This window comes from Labrus mixtus, chromosome 20, assembly GCF_963584025.1.
Source record: "Labrus mixtus chromosome 20, fLabMix1.1, whole genome shotgun sequence".
NCBI lineage: Eukaryota > Metazoa > Chordata > Actinopteri > Labriformes > Labridae > Labrus > Labrus mixtus.
The window spans coordinates 24,679,364-24,696,911 of NC_083631.1; the positions used below are offsets into that span (position 1 = coordinate 24,679,364).

General features: G+C 45.3%; 1 protein-coding gene across 1 annotated transcript; it reads right to left on the minus strand.

Moving 5' to 3' along the window:
- Window positions 1–4,938: 4,938 nt before the first annotated feature.
- On the minus strand, window positions 4,939–17,176 carry smcr8a (Smith-Magenis syndrome chromosome region, candidate 8a). The gene is made up of 3 exons (XM_061026215.1): window positions 16,444–17,176; window positions 6,781–8,496; window positions 4,939–6,444 (listed from the first exon to the last, which is right to left on the minus strand). The coding sequence occupies exons 1-3, from the start codon at window positions 17,043–17,045 to the stop codon at window positions 5,985–5,987; spliced, it is 2,778 nt and encodes a 925-aa protein (XP_060882198.1). The 5' UTR covers window positions 17,046–17,176; the 3' UTR covers window positions 4,939–5,984.
- Window positions 17,177–17,548: the final 372 nt, after the last annotated feature.

A 17,548-nucleotide genomic window follows, 5' to 3' on the forward strand; every position in this document is an offset into this window, starting at 1 on the left:
TGTTCCTGATCTACATGTTGATCTATATGTTGATCTACATGTTCCTGATCTCCATGTTGCTGACCTACATGTTGATCTACATGTTGTTGATCTACATGTTGATCTACATGTTGCTGATCTACATGTTGACGATCTACTTTTTGTTGATCTACATGTTGTTGATTTATATGTTGATGATCTACATGTTGTTGATCTACATGTTGCTGATCTACATATTGATGATCTACATGTTGATCTACATGTTGATGATCTACATGTTCCTGATCTATATGTTGATCTACATGTTCCTGATCTCCATGTTGCTGATCTACATGTTGATCTACATGTTGCTGATCTACATGTTGATGATCTTCTTTTTGTTGATCTACATGTTGATCTACATGTTGCTGATCTACATGTTGCTGATCTACATGTTGCTGATTGACATGTTGCTCTACATGTTGTTGATCTACATGTTGCTGATCTACATGTTGCTGATCTACATGTTGATCTACATGTTGCTGATCTACATGTTGATCTACATGTTGTTGATCTACATGTTGCTGATCTACATATTGATGATCTACATGTTGATCTACATGTTGCTGATCTACATGTTGATGATCTACATGTTGCTGATCTACATGTTGATGATCTACATTTTGTTAATCTACATGTTACTGATCTACATGTTGATGATCTACATGTTGTTGATCTACATGTTGCTGATCTACATGTTGTTGATATACATGTTGATCTACACGTTGATCTACATGTTGCTGATCTACATGTTGATCTACATGTTGTTGATCTACATGTTGATCTACATGTTGCTGATCTTCATGTTGATCAACATGTTGCTGATCTACATGTTGATCTACATGTTTATCTACATGTTGTTGATCTAGATGTTGCTGATCTACATGTTGCTGATCTACATGTTGATCTACACGTTTATTTACATGTTGTTGATCTACATGTTGTTGATCTACATGTTGCTGATCTACATGTTGATCTACATGTTCCTGATCTACATGTTTATCTACATGTTGTTGATCTACATGTTGTTGATCTACATGTTGCTTATCTACATGTTGATCTACATGTTGCTGATCTACATGTTGATGTACATGTTGATCTACATGTTGTTGATCTACATGTTGCTGATCTACATGTTGATCTACATGTTGATCTACATGTTGATCTACATGTTTATCTACATGTTGATCTACATGTTGCTGATCTACATGTTGATCTACATGTTTATCGACATGTTGCTGATCGACATGTTTATCTACATGTTGATCTACATGTTGCTGATCTACATGTTGCTGATCTACATGTTGCTGATCGACATGTTTATCTACATGTTGATCTACATGTTGCTGATCTACATGTTGCTGATCTACATGCTTCAGGACCCTAAAGCTGGCTCTACTAAACATTAGATCACTGGCAGGGAAATCATTTTTAATGATTTTATTATTGAGCACAAGCTTGATTTGATGTTTTTAACTGAAACTTTATTAGATCAAAATAACAGTGCAGCTGTTCTTATCGAGTCAACCCCTCCCAACTTCAGTTTTGTAAGCGAGGCGAGAGTGCATAAGAGAGGAGGAGGAGTTGCAGTTTTGTTTAATGATTCCTTCCAATGTAAGCAATTATCTTTTGGAAATTTTGCTTCTTTTGAATATGTGGCCCTTCAGTCCACCCCCAGAGCCATGTTCCTAAATATTTACAGGCCACCTAAATACTGTGCAAACTTTTTCGATGGTTTCACTGAACTGCTGTCTGTGATCTGTATTGACTTTGACTGTTTTATTATTGTTGGTGATTTTAACATCCATGTTGATAACCCCCAGGACAGAGGGACTAAAGAACTGTTTCACACTCTTCATAGCTTTGGGCTGACTCAACACGTGACAGAGCCCACACACAACAGAGGGCACACTCTGGACTTAAGATTTACCTTTATTGATCCCCGCAATGGGAAATTTCAGTTTTTACACTCTGTAGTCATGCAACACACGCACACAAACAGGATCCTATGGACATGCACTAATGGAGAGAAGTCAGAGTGACGGAGCGGCCCACAGTGGGCGCTCCTGAGCTGATGGTGGGGTGGGGGTTTGGTGCCTTGCTCAAGGGCACCTCGGCAGTGCTCAGGCACCTCTCCAGCTACCAGACCAACTTCCATATTTGGTCCGCACCGGGACTTGAACCGGCGACCCTCCGGTTCCCAACCCAAGTCCCTACAGATGGAGCTACTGCTGCCTTATGGTTATCATCTCCAGGGGCTTGGACATCTCCAAGGTTGTTGTTTCAGATGTTGCCCTCTCTGATCACTCCTGTGTTTTATTTGAGAGTACTATGTCAGTGTACAAAAGTATTCAAACAAAAGTGATCACAAAACGGTGTATCACTGAAAACACCAGTGAAATATTTACCCAGGTTTTCTCTTCCACAGCTGCCCTGTCCTGGGGCTCAGTCAGTGAGTTGGTAGATAACTTCAATTCTAAAATCACAAATGTTATTGATTCCATCGCTCCCACTAAGGTGAAGGTTGTCTCTGGTAAGAAAAAATCTCCATGGAGAAATTCAACACTGGTAAGAAACGGAAAAAGAGATTGTCAAAAAGCTGAACGCAGGTGGCGTAAAATTAATCTCCAGATTCATTATGACATCTACAAAGAGAGACTTCACACTTATAATTCACAACTGAGGAATGCAAGGCAATCTTTCTTCTCTGACATCATCACCAGAAACAATAATAATGCTTGTGCCCTGTTTGCTACTGTCGACAGGCTAACAAACCCTCCTGTGTCAATAGCATCTGAATTTCATTCTACCAGGGCCTGTAATACATTTTCCACATTCTTTACTGAAAAAATCCAGAAAATTAGACAAACTGTCAGTAACTCATCATCAGGATCAGAATATGTGCTGTGTCCATTTAAAGCCAACTTAAGCACCATGACACAATTTAATCAAATCAACCTTAAAAACCTGGAGGACATTATACAACAATTAAATTCCTCCTCCTGCTGTCTTGATATTCTGCAAATTGTAAACCTGTCTCTTCTCTCAGGTGTCTTCCCACAGGCCCTAAAAACAGCAGTCATCAAGCCACTATTAAAAAAGACAATTACAGGCCGATATCAAATCTTCCTTTTTTAAGTAAAATAATCGAAAAAGCTGTTTTTCAACAGTTAAATAACTTCTTGACATTGAGCGACTGTTTCGATGTCTTCCAGTCAGGTTTTAGACAAAATCACAGCACTGAGACAGCTCTGGTTAAAGAGTTTAATGACATCCGTTTAAACACAGACAGTGGCAGAACCTCAGTCTTAGTTTTACTTGATCTCAGTGCTGCGTTCGACACAGTTGACCACAATATATTACTCGACCAACTGGAAAACTTGGTGGGAGTTTCTGGCACAGTACTAAACAGGTTTGAATCCTACTTAAAGGACAGGGACTTCTTCGTGTCTATAGGTAACTTCAAATCTGAGCAAACAAAGATTACTTGTGGAGTTCCCCAAGGTTCCATCCTGGGGCCTGTTCTGTTTAACCTCTACATGCTCCCACTAGCTCAGATTATAAAACCAATAAAATAAGTTATCATAACTACGCAGTTATGATAACTTTTATGGTCCCATAAGCATGAGTGGATGTGCAAAAATTTTCTCCAGCTAAACAAAGACAAAACTGAGGTTGTTTTTGGAGCAAAGGAGGAGCGACTAAGAGTCAGCAATCAGCTTCAGTCAGTAAGACTTAAAACCACAGACCAGGCAAGAAATCTGGGCGTAGTGATGGACTCAGACCTCAATTTTAAAAGCCACATTAAGACAATTCCAAAGTCAGCCTACTATGACCTGAAGAACATTTCAAGAATTAGAGGACTTATGTCCCAGCAGGACCTGGAAAAACTAGTCCATGCTTTTATCTTCAGTCGTCTTGATTACTGTAACAGTGTCTTTACAGGTCTGCCTAAAAAATCAGTCAGACAACTGCAGCTAATCCAGAACGCTGCTGCTAGAGTCCTCACCAAAACCAAGAAAATGGATCACATCAGTCCAGTTCTGAGGTCTTTACACTGGCTCCCAGTCTGTCAGAGAATAGACTTTAAAATCCTGTTGCTGGTTTATAAAGCGCTTAAAGGTTTAGGGCCAAAATACATGAGTGACCTCCTGATTAATTACGAACCATCCAGACCGCTCAGATCGTCTGGGACAGGTCTGCTCTCTGTCCCCAGAGTCAGAACCAAACATGGAGAAGCAGCGTTCAGTTTCTATGCTCCTTATATCTGGATCAAACTCCCAGAAAACTGCAGGTCTGCTGAAACTCTCAGCTGTTTTAAATCGAGGTTGAAGACACACCTGTTTACAGCTGCCTTTCATTAAACAGCTTTAATAAGATTTTAAACTTTAACTCTGCACTGTAACTTTTAACTATTTTTATATTTTTTATTTATTTATTTCAATTAATTTTCATTAATATACATATACATATATTTCATTTATTTGAACAGATTTAATAATTCCAGTGATATTTTTTTGTTATGTTCTATTTTAATGTTTCTTTTCTTTCCTCTGTCATGATGCTTTTGATGTTTTGTGTGAAGCACTTTGAATTGCCTTGTTGTTGAAATGTGCGACATAAATAAACTTGCCTTGCCTACATGTTGTTGATCTACATGTTGCTGATCTACATGTTGTTGATCTACAACGTGACATTCAAATGAATAAATTAATGAATTTCACCAACATGACTATTTCAGTTTCATGACATCACAGCGTGCTTTATTCAAATTACCAAGGCCGTTATACAGGGAAGCAGGGAGCACAGCGTTCCCTCATGGTGACGTTAAAAAGGCAGACACGATAACAAAGACACAAACAACACGTTAGCACACATTAGCACACTGTGGTATAACATGTTAGCTCACGTTAGCACACATTAGCAAACTGTGGTATAACATGTTAGCACTAATGTTATCATGGTATGGCTTCTTCAGATTACATTCTTATTTGTACATGAAAAGGGGATAACAATGGCATCAGAAAGTTATCATATTTAAAAATAAGTTTAAAAAGTACAAAAACAACATGACGTAAAAAAAATCTAACTGAAGTAAAAACAAAAACATCAGGAGGATGTTTTTAGTTAAATCTTAAAATAAAAAGTTAGGGTAGGGACACAACAACCCCCGACCCCCATTTTGTTCATCACACACATTCAATACGGATTGTTGACAAATAAATAAATTAAAGGCAACTTTTCAAGTTTAGCAATCTGCTTTGATGGCACAGGAAGTACTTTTTAAAAAATAGTAAAATCTAAACAACCTCAGCAACATCTCTGCAGAGACAACAAGACAACCTCAGCAACATCTCTGCAGAGACAACAAGACGATATAGCAGACTGTGATCAAGCGGACACGTCACGGTCTCATGCGAACACGACATCACTCTCACCCTGAAACACAGAGGTGATATTTATTACATTAAAGGTTAAATAGCTTTTCAAACGTCGTCAGTTCCATCCTCTTCCAAGCTCTCAGCAGGAGAAACATGACAGGAGGCTGCTGACCCGGTTTCTCTGGACCGACTTCAACCTTTTTCATGCATCGCAACCGGACGTTGACTTTATCTCGTCAGTTCATTCAACACAGAGAAAACTGAGCGTGTCAAAGACAAGTTCAAAAAAGGAAAATCTTCAGACACGTGTTGGTGTGAGAGAGACGTCAGTGATGCTGCAACACACATGAATCAGCTCCTCTGTTAGTGTGTGTGTGTCGACGAATGCACAGGAAGTTAACCACTGACTGACGTTCACACTTCACTCGTCTGTTTTTGTCTGCACAGCGAGGCTGAAACGAGACCAGAGAAGAAGACAGCGGGGCAGAAATAATAAAACATTCTCATCTAAAATGACCTCCTTAAAGTCACATTGTGTCCGTTAAAAATCAAAGGTTTGTGGTTTTTCTCTAAATGTGTAACACATCAGATTTTGTATAAAACGCTGGTGGTGTATTTCAAACTAAAGCAGGTTGATGCTGCACTGCCCCCGGTGGTGGGCTGAAGGTACTGCTGCGTGATGAGCTGGCTGAGGTAGAGCAGTATCAGGCTGTCGTCTTCGCCCAGTCCCAGCTGCTCCTGCAGGAAGCAGTGGCGGCGGCCCTCCACCACCTCGGGCGTCTCCGTGGAGCTGACAGGAAGGTGAAGGTGGTGGGTGAAGGTAAACAGGAAGGCCTTGGCTGCCAGGCGACAGAGCGTGCTCTGTAGGTGAAGGAAGTAAGTGGAGCCCCGTCGGATGTAGGTGCGGTGGGTGGCCATGTTGGTGAGGAGTTGGCCACAATATGGCGGACAGCGTAAAGTCTTCTGGTCGGCGTCCAGGATGGAGATGTAGCGGCTGTAGCGAGACAGCGAATAGAGCATGCTTGAACCCACCGGAGACGCCATTCTGAGGGAGAAAAACACAAATATTTCTGTTTATATATAAACATATATATGTTTGTCCAGGACAGGGCCACTAGGGGGCAGTGCCACATTCAATGAGTTAACAGAAATGCACACACCTACCTGCATCTTGAAATGCAAAGCGTGTATAAAGTAGACTTTGTTATTGACACCTGTAGTTATTAAATATCAGTTTTACATGACAGATTAACAACAAACTTAAACCTTCACATGCATAGAGACTCTCAGATTCTGTTTCAGGAAATCTCTTTTGGCAACATCTTTTTTAATCATCATTTCTACAAGAGTTTCCAATAAAGGATATTTTAATTCAACATACCTTTGCAGTCCAATGAGTTTCCACCTCTGCAGGTCGGTCAGGGTGAAGGGGACGGACAACCACGACTGAACCTTCTCTGCACATTTGCCTCGACCAGGTACAAACAGAGCCAGAGCTGAGACCAGTCTACGGACTCTCCCTTCATCCGTCCCAAGAACCACCAGAGTCCTTCCGCTCAGCAGACACCACAAAGCCTGCACGGCAAACGGGTACTGTCGCACAAACCTCAGGGCTCCCTGCCCCGCCTTCTTCCTCTGACGCAGCATCACCATGCCCCCGTACCCGAGGGGGGAGGGGGCCCGCTCAGAACCTGTAGAAGCACTCAAGGTACAGTCCGACCCCTCTTCCACTGAGGTCCGAGAATCTGAATCTCCAAAAGCAAGGACAGGGAGATCCAGTCCTGCTGCAGGACATCCTGAGCCCGGGGAACCGACCAAGTACTGGTCCTGGAGTGGAAGGAGGGCCTGGGGTTCCTGTTTGACCACCAGGGTTTCACAGGACTGGGGGTCAGAGCTTTGGTCCAGAAAGGGTGGTACCAGAGGGGTAGAATCATCATAAAGGAAGCCCTCTTGGGACAAACAGCATGTTGTGTCTATAGGAATCAACAAGTCCGAGTCCATGTCAAAAGTCCCATCAGGGCGTCCCTCAGACTCGTCCTCTCTGCAGGTCATTAACTCAGACTCCACCTCCAGCAGGGACACTGGGGTCTGGTCTCCTCCACTGTCTCCCTCGTCCTCCCCTGCTGTGGTCTCCAGGTCCTCACTACTGCTCTCTCTCTCCAGGTCAGGGGTCAGATCAGGATCAGGGGTCAGGTCATGGTCAGGGGTCTCTGAAGTTGTCCCACCCTGATCCTGCTTCCTGTCAACTGGCCCTGCCCCACTCTGACCCCTCCTGTATCTTTCTGTAGTCTCCTGGGTCTCTACAGTGTGGTCTGAGTCGGCAGAGTCCAGATGGCACACGCTCTGTTGAGTCTGGATCGTGTCGGAGTCCGGCTCAGGAGGATCTAATTGGAGGACTACAGGAGGTGGATTTAGGATCGTACAGTTTGCTCTGACGTGGTTCACGGCACAAACCGGTCTCAGAGCTCCAAACTCGCTCTCCTCGTCTTCACCAAGGTCCTCCTCAAACAGGAAGTTGGTAACTTGCTGTTTCCTGCGTAGTGCCCGGTCCAGGCGGCGTGTGTGTAGGTAGCACAGATCGCCCCTGAAGCTCCTCTCGGTGTCCTTCAGGAGTCCCACCGTGGCCTCGTAAAACACGTCGTCACACAGTTCCTGCAGGGTCTTCAGGCGTTTGTCGAAACACTTGGCAGACTTGGCTTTGATCAGCTGTGGCGTGTACGACGGGCGCCGTCTCACGCCCTCCTCTTCCTCCCCATCCACCTCCTCTTCACCATGAAGTTGACTCCGCCCATCCTCCCCGCTGTCCTCCCTATCGCTGTGAGTGAAGGGGGATGCAATTTTGGCGAATTTGTCCAACAGCTGTTCACACTCACTCAAACACTCATTGAGACACGTCTGACAGGTGACGGCGTTCGGGTCACGGCGTGGACGCTGATGGTACGAGCTGATCTGTCTCAGCAGGTCGCGGTGTTCGTAGATGCTCTTTTCTACGTTAGCCAGTTCATTGGCCTTCTCAACAGCATGGGCGGAGTACACGGTCTGAGGCCTCGCCTCCCTCTGTAGCCCCTCCTCCTTCTGCAGCACAGAGTGAGTGTACCTGCAGGCAGAAAACAAACTGTTTAGTCTCACCTGTGAAAGAGTCTAACCTGTGAAAGAGTCTCACCTGTGAAAGAGTCTAACCTGTGAAAGAGTCTAACCCTCACCTGTGAAAGAGTCTCACCTATGAAAGAGTCTCACCTGTGAAAGAGTCTCATCTGTGAAAGAGTCTCACCTGTGAAAGAGTCTCACCTGTGAAAGAGTCTAACCTATGAAAGAGTCTCACCTGTGAAAGAGTCTCACCTGTGAAAGAGTCTCACCTGTGAAAGACTCTAACCCTCACCTGTGAAAGAGTCTCACCTGTGAAAGAGTCTAACCTGTGAAAGAGTCTCACCTGTGAAAGAGTCTCACCTGTTAAAGAGTCTCACCTGTGAAAGAGTCTAACCCTCACCTGTGAAAGAGTCTAACCTGTGAAAGAGTCACCTGTGAAAGAGTCTCACCTATGAAAGAGTCTAACCTGTGAAAGAGTATAACCTGTGAAAGAGTCTAACCTGTGAAAGAGTCTAACCTATGAAAGAGTCTCACCTGTGAAAGAGTCTAACCCTCACCTGTGAAAGAGTCTAACCCTTACCTGTGAAAGAGTCTCACCTGTGAAAGAGTCTAACCTGTGGAAGAGTCTCACCTGTGGAAGAGTCTCACCTGTGGAAGAGTCTCACCTGTGGAAGAGTCTAACCCTCACCTGTGAAAGAGTCTAACCCTCACCTGTGAAAGAGTCTCACCTGTGAAAGAGTCTCACCTGTGAAAGAGTCTAACCCTCACCTGAGAGTCTCACCTGTGAAAGAGTCTAACCCTCACCAGTGAAAGAGTCTAACCTGTGAAAGAGTCTAACCCTCACCTGTGAAAGAGTCTAGCCCTCACCTGTGAAAGAGTCTCACCTGTGAAAGAGTCTCACCTGTGAAAGAGTCTAACCCTCACTTGTGAGAGTCTCACCTGTGAAAGAGTCTAACCCTCACCTGTGAAAGAGTCTAACCCTCACCTGTGAAAGAGTCTCACCTGTGAAAGAGTCTCACCTGTGAAAGAGTCTAACCCTCACCTGTGAAAGAGTCTCACCTGTGAAAGAGTCTAACCCTCACCTGTGAAAGAGTCTCACCTGTGAAAGAGTCTAACCTGTGAAAGAGTCTCACCTGTGAAAGAGTCTAACCCTCACCTGTGAAAGAGTCTCACCTGTGAAAGAGTCTCATCTGTGAAAGAGTCTAACCCTCACCTGTGAAAGAGTCTCACCTGTGAAAGAGTCTAACCCTTACCTGTGAGAGTCTAACCCTCACCTGTGAAAGAGTCTAACCCTCACCTGTGAAAGAGTCTAACCTGTGAAAGAGTCTAACCCTCACCTGTGAAAGAGTCTCACCTGTGAAATAGTCTAACCCTCACCTGTGAAAGAGTCTAACCTGTGAAAGAGTCTAACCCTCACCTGTGAAAGAGTCTCACCTGTGACAGAGTCTAACCCTCACCTGTGAAAGAGTCTCACCTGTGAAAGAGTCTCACCTGTGAAAGAGTCTCACCTGTGAAAGAGTCTAACCCTCACCTGTGAAAGAGTCTCACCTGTGAAAGAGTCTCACCTGTGAAAGAGTCTCACCTGTGAAAGAGTCTAACCTGTGAAAGAGTCTAACCCTCACCTGTGAAAGAGTCTAACCCGTGAAAGAGTCTAACCCTCACCTGTGAAAGAGTCTCACCTGTGAAAGAGTCTAACCTGTGAAAGAGTCTAACCCTCACCTGTGAAAGAGTCTCACCTGTGAAAGAGTCTAACCCTCACCTGTGAAAGAGTCTAACCTGTGAAAGAGTCTCACCTGTGAAAGAGTCTCACCTGTGAAAGAGTCTCACCTGTGAAAGAGTCTAACCTGTGAAAGAGTCTCACCTGTGAAAGTCTAACCTGTGAAAGAGTCTAACCCTCACCTGTGAAAGAGTCTAACCCTCACCTGTGAAAGAGTCTCACCTGTGAAAGAGTCTAACCCTCACCTGTGAAAGAGTCTAATCTGTGAAAGAGTCTAACCCTCACCTGTGAAAGAGTCTCACCTGTGAGAGTCTAACCTGTGAAAGAGTCTCACCTGTGAAAGAGTCTCACCTGTGAAAGAGTCTCACCTGTGAAAGAGTCTAACCTGTGAAAGAGTCTAACCCTCACCTGTGAAAGAGTCTAACCTGTGAAAGAGTCTAACCCTCACCTGTGAAAGAGTCTAACCCTCACCTGTGAAAGAGTCTCACCTGTGAAAGAGTCTAACCCTCACCTGTGAAAGAGTCTAACCCTCACCTGTGAAAGAGTCTAACCGTCACCTGTGGACGAGTCTCACCTGTGAAAGAGTCTCACCTGTGAAAGAGTCTAACCCTCATCTGTGAAAGAGTCTCACCTGTGAAAGAGTCTAACCCTCACCTGTGAAAGAGTCTAACCCTCACCTGTGAAAGAGTCTAACCCTCACCTGTGAAAGAGTCTAACCTGTGAAAGAGTCTAACCCTCACCTGTGAAAGAGTCTAACCCTCACCTGTGAAAGAGTCTCACCTGTGAAAGAGTCTAACCCTCACCTGTGAAAGAGTCTCACCTGTGAAAGAGTCTAACCTGTGAGAGTCTCACCTGTGAAAGAGTCTAACCCTCACCTGTGAAAGAGTCTAACCCTCACCTGTGAAAGAGTCTCACCTGTGAAAGAGTCTAACCCTCACCTGTGAAAGAGTCTCACCTGTGAAAGAGTCTAACCTGTGAAAGAGTCTCACCTGTGAAAGAGTCTAACCTGTGAAAGAGTCTAACCCTCACCTGTGAAAGAGTCTCACCTGTGAAAGAGTCTCATCTGTGAAAGAGTCTCACCTGTGAAAGAGTCTAACCCTTACCTGTGAAAGAGTCTAACCCTCACCTGTGAAAGAGTCTCACCTGTGAAAGAGTCTAACCCTCACCTGTGAAAGAGTCTAACCTGTGAAAGAGTCTAACCCTCACCTGTGAAAGAGTCTAACCCTCACCTGTGAAAGAGTCTAACCCTCACCTGTGAAAGAGTCTAACCCTCACCTGTGAAAGAGTCTCACCTGTGAAAGAGTCTAACCTGTGAAAGAGTCTAACCCTCACCTGTGAAAGAGTCTCACCTGTGAAAGAGTCTCATCTGTGAAAGAGTCTCACCTGTGAAAGAGTCTCACCCTTACCTGTGAAAGAGTCTCACCTGTGAAAGAGTCTCACCTGTGAAAGAGTCTAATCCTCACCTATGAAAGAGTCTAACCCTCACCTGTGAAAGAGTCTAACCCTCACCTGTGAAAGAGTCTAACCTGTGAAAGAGTCTAACCTGTGAAAGAGTCTCACCTGTGAAAGAGTCTAACCTGTGAAAGAGTCTCACCTGTGAAAGAGTCTCACCTGTGAAAGAGTCTAACCCTCACCTGTGAAAGAGTCTCACCTGTGAAAGAGTCTAACCCTCACCTGTGAAAGAGTCTAATCTGTGAAAGAGTCTAACCCTCACCTGTGAAAGAGTCTAACCCTCACCTGTGAAAGAGTCTCACCTGTGAAAGAGTCTAACCCTCACCTGTGAAAGAGTCTCACCTGTGAAAGAGTCTCACCTGTGAAAGAGTCTCACCTGTGAAAGAGTCTAACCTGTGAAAGAGTCTAACCTGTGAAAGAGTCTAACCCTCACCTGTGAAAGAGTCTAACCTGTGAAAGAGTCTAACCCTCACCTGTGAAAGAGTCTAACCCTCACCTGTGAAAGAGTCTCACCTGTGAAAGAGTCTAACCCTCACCTGTGAAAGAGTCTCACCTGTGAAAGAGTCTAACCCTCACCTGTGAAAGAGTCTAACCTGTGAAAGAGTCTAACCCTCACCTGTGAAAGAGTCTAACCCTCACCTGTGAAAGAGTCTAACCCTCACCTGTGAAAGAGTCTCACCTGTGAAAGAGTCTAACCTGTGAAAGAGTCTAACCCTCACCTGTGAAAGAGTCTCACCTGTGAAAGAGTCTAACCCTTACCTGTGAAAGAGTCTCACCTGTGAAAGAGTCTCACCTGTGACAGAGTCTAACCCTCACCTGTGAAAGAGTCTCACCTGTGAAAGAGTCTCACCTGTGAAAGAGTCTAACCCTCACCTGTGAAAGAGTCTCACCTGTGAAAGAGTCTAACCCTCACCTGTGAGAGTCTAACCCTCACCTGTGAGAGTCTAACCCTCACCTGTGAGAGTCTAACCCTCACCTGTGAAAGAGTCTAACCCTCACCTGTGAAAGAGTCTATCCTGTGAAAGAGTCTAACCCTCACCTGTGAAAGAGTCTCACCTGTGAAAGAGTCTAACCCTCACCTGTGAAAGAGTCTAACCTGTGAAAGAGTCTAACCCTCACCTGTGAAAGAGTCTCACCTGTGAAAAAGTCTCACCTGTGACAGAGTCTAACCCTCACCTGTGAAAGAGTCTCACCTGTGAAAGAGTCTCACCTGTGAAAGAGTCTCACCTGTGAAAGAGTCTCACCTGTGAAAAAGTCTCACCTGTGAAAGAGTCTAACCCTCACCTGTGAAAGAGTCTCACCTGTGAAAGAGTCTAACCTGTGAAAGAGTCTAACCTGTGAAAGAGTCTAACCCTCACCTGTGAAAGAGTCTAACCCGTGAAAGAGTCTAACCCTCACCTGTGAAAGAGTCTCACCTGTGAAAGAGTCTAACCTGTGAAAGAGTCTAACCTGTGAAAGAGTCTAACCCTCACCTGTGAAAGAATCTAACCTGTGAAAGAGTCCAACCCTCACCTGTGAAAGAGTCTAACCCTCACCTGTGAAAGAGTCTCACCTGTGAAAGAGTCTAACCCTCATCTGTGAAAGAGTCTAACCCTCACCTGTGAAAGAGTCTCACCTGTGAGAGTCTCACCTGTGAAAGAGTCTAACCCTCACCTGTGAAAGAGTCTCACCTGTGAAAGAGTCTAATCCTCACCTATGAAAGAGTCTAACCCTCACCTGTGAAAGAGTCTAACCCTCACCTGTGAAAGAGTCTAACCTGTGAAAGAGTCTAACCTGTGAAAGAGTCTCACCTGTGAAAGAGTCTAACCTGTGAAAGAGTCTCACCTGTGAAAGAGTCTCACCTGTGAAAGAGTCTAACCCTCACCTGTGAAAGAGTCTCACCTGTGAAAGAGTCTAACCCTCACCTGTGAAAGAGTCTAATCTGTGAAAGAGTCTAACCCTCACCTGTGAAAGAGTCTAACCCTCACCTGTGAAAGAGTCTCACCTGTGAAAGAGTCTAACCTGTGAAAGAGTCTAACCCTCACCTGTGAAAGAGTCTCACCTGTGAAAGAGTCTCACCTGTGAAAGAGTCTCACCTGTGAAAGAGTCTAACCTGTGAAAGAGTCTAACCTGTGAAAGAGTCTAACCCTCACCTGTGAAAGAGTCTAACCCGTGAAAGAGTCTAACCCTCACCTGTGAAAGAGTCTCACCTGTGAAAGAGTCTAACCTGTGAAAGAGTCTAACCCTCACCTGTGAAAGAGTCTCACCTGTGAAAGAGTCTAACCCTTACCTGTGAAAGAGTCTCACCTGTGAAAGAGTCTCACCTGTGACAGAGTCTAACCCTCACCTGTGAAAGAGTCTCACCAGTGAAAGAGTCTCACCTGTGAAAGAGTCTAACCCTCACCTGTGAAAGAGTCTCACCTGTGAAAGAGTCTCACCTGTGAAAGAGTCTAACCCTCACCTGTGAGAGTCTAACCCTCACCTGTGAGAGTCTAACCCTCACCTGTGAAAGAGTCTAACCCTCACCTGTGAAAGAGTCTAACCTGTGAAAGAGTCTAACCCTCACCTGTGAAAGAGTCTCACCTGTGAAAGAGTCTAACCCTCACCTGTGAAAGAGTCTAACCTGTGAAAGAGTCTAACCCTCACCTGTGAAAGAGTCTCACCTGTGAAAAAGTCTCACCTGTGACAGAGTCTAACCCTCACCTGTGAAAGAGTCTCACCTGTGAAAGAGTCTCACCTGTGAAAGAGTCTCACCTGTGAAAAAGTCTCACCTGTGAAAGAGTCTAACCTGTGAAAGAGTCTAACCTGTGAAAGAGTCTAACCCTCACCTGTGAAAGAGTCTAACCCGTGAAAGAGTCTAACCCTCACCTGTGAAAGAGTCTCACCTGTGAAAGAGTCTAACCTGTGAAAGAGTCTAACCTGTGAAAGAGTCTAACCCTCACCTGTGAAAGAATCTAACCTGTGAAAGAGTCCAACCCTCACCTGTGAAAGAGTCTAACCCTCACCTGTGAAAGAGTCTCACCTGTGAAAGAGTCTAACCCTCACCTGTGAAAGAGTCTAACCCTCACCTGTGAAAGAGTCTCACCTGTGAGAGTCTCACCTGTGAAAGAGTCTAACCCTCACCTGTGAAAGAGTCTCACCTGTGAAAGAGTCTAATCCTCACCTATGAAAGAGTCTAACCCTCACCTGTGAAAGAGTCTAACCCTCACCTGTGAAAGAGTCTAACCTGTGAAAGAGTCTCACCTGTGAAAGAGTCTCACCTGTGAAAGAGTCTAACCTGTGAAAGAGTCTCACCTGTGAAAGAGTCTCACCTGTGAAAGAGTCTAACCCTCACCTGTGAAAGAGTCTCACCTGTGAAAGAGTCTAACCCTCACCTGTGAAAGAGTCTAACCCTCACCTGTGAAAGAGTCTAATCTGTGAAAGAGTCTAACCCTCACCTGTGAAAGAGTCTAACCCTCACCTGTGAAAGAGTCTCACCTGTGAAAGAGTCTAACCTGTGAAAGAGTCTAACCCTCACCTGTGAAAGAGTCTCACCTGTGAAAGAGTCTCACCTGTGAAAGAGTCTCACCTGTGAAAGAGTCTAACCTGTGAAAGAGTCTAACCTGTGAAAGAGTCTAACCCTCACCTGTGAAAGAGTCTAACCTGTGAAAGAGTCTAACCCTCACCTGTGAAAGAGTCTCACCTGTGAAAGAGTCTAACCCTCACCTGTGAAAGAGTCTAACCCTCACCTGTGAAAGAGTCTCACCTGTGAAAGAGTCTCACCTGTGAAAGAGTCTAACCCTCACCTGTGAAAGAGTCTCACCTGTGAAAGAGTCTAATCCTCACCTGTGAAAGAGTCTAACCCTCACCTGTGAAAGAGTCTAACCCTCACCTGTGAAAGAGTCTAACCTGTGAAAGAGTCTCACCTGTGAAAGAGTCTAACCTGTGAAAGAGTCTCACCTGTGAAAGAGTCTCACCTGTGAAAGAGTCTAACCCTCACCTGTGAAAGAGTCTAACCCTCACCTGTGAAAGAGTCTCACCTGTGAAAGAGTCTAACCCTCACCTGTGAAAGAGTCTAATCTGTGAAAGAGTCTAACCCTCACCTGTGAATGAGTCTCACCTGTGAAAGAGTCTAACCCTCACCTGTGAAAGAGTCTCACCTGTGAAAGAGTCTCACCTGTGAAAGAGTCTCACCTGTGAAAGAGTCTCACCTGTGAAAGAGTCTAACCTGTGAAAGAGTCTAACCCTCACCTGTGAAAGAGTCTCACCCTCACCTGTGAAAGAGTCTCACCTGTGAAAGAGTCTCACCTGTGAAAGAGTCTAACCCTCACCTGTGAAAGAGTCTCACCTGTGAAAGAGTCTAACCCTCACCTGTGAAAGAGTCTAACCCTCACCTGTGAAAGAGTCTAACCTGTGAAAGAGTCTCACCTGTGAAAGAGTCTAACCCTCACCTGTGAAAGAGTCTAACCCTTACCTGTGAAAGAGTCTCACCTGTGAAAGAGTCTAACCCTCACCTGTGAAAGAGTCTAACCCTCACCTGTGAAAGAGTCTAACCTGTGAAAGAGTCTAACCCAAAAGGCTAAACCCAAAGAGAAGAATCTCAAAGGAAGGACCCAGGATTCTTTTCGGGATTCTTTTCAGGGTTATACTGTTTTCATTGAAACTTTGTGCAGGAGTTTGTCTCAGGTTTTGGAATTAAAAATCAAGAAATGACCCAATAAGGGGTCCTAGGACCTCCCTAACCTTAAAAAGATCACATCTATTGAACAAGACGGGAATGATCCATCAAAGATTACAAACTGTTGGTTAAAGTCTGTTCTGAGGTCTTACTCGAGGTCCCTCAGCTTCCTCTGCAGCTCTTTGGCGAAGGCCCTCCTGTTTCCCGCCTTCAGACACTCGGACGCCTGAGAGAATCGGAGAGAAAGCTCCTCAAACTGCAGCATGATCTTCCTCTCATCTGCTGACACGTAGGCCATACAGAATGGACGGACAAAGCCCCTCGCCTCCAGGTCATACAGAGTCAGGTGGTGCACATATGCAAAGGCCCCCTCCTTTGAGTCCCCCAGGACCACCCTCGAGTCCTCCACGAAGCTGAGCCTCGGGTATCCACTGCCGGGCGGGTGACCCACAAAGGAGGCCTGGTAGTCCACAGACATGATGCGCAGGGAGAAGTAGTTCAGGTCGAAGGAGCCACAGACTTTAGGGTCATCAGGGATGGTGAGGAGGGGCTGAGGACCCACCTGCTCCGAGAACTCAGAGATCAGGATGAAGTCTTTGGTGAATTTGGCGTACGAGGTTTTAGCCCAGGGGTTAAGGTCGACCAAGGGATGGAGCGGGACAGAAAACTCCTCAGGGACCGCCCAGGGGTCTGGATTAGTGTGTCCATACTCATCCTCTTTACTGAACGCCACCAGGTCAGGAGAGCCAATCATAGTGCTGTTAATAAGCCAGGCATGAGCAACACAACATGAACACACAGCAGCGCTGAGAGGGTTCAAACGGTCCAGTCAGAGAGAGAGAGAGAGGGTTCAAACGGTCCAATCAGAGAGAGAGAGAGGGTTCAAACGGTCCAATCAGAGAGAGAGAGAGGGTTCAAACGGTCCAATCAGAGAGAGAGAGGGTTCAAACGGTCCAGTCAGTCAGCAGCCTGCTGAGCGTCAGTTAATGACGTTAACAGCTGTGAGAGCATCCATATCTATCTGTTGATGTCATTAAACACAGTCTCAGATCAGATCCGTTCCTCCAGGACTAACCTGACCGGGCAGCACTTTGTTCATGTGAAGAAAAAGAACAGAAATCATCGCGACACAAACACAGATCAGTGTGTCTGTTAACAAAGCAGTCCTACTGCGCATGCTCCGTGCGTTCATCCTCCGTTCATGCTGTGCAGAAACCTGAGCGAGCAGCGTCCGTCCTCCTCCTCCTCCTCTCGGTC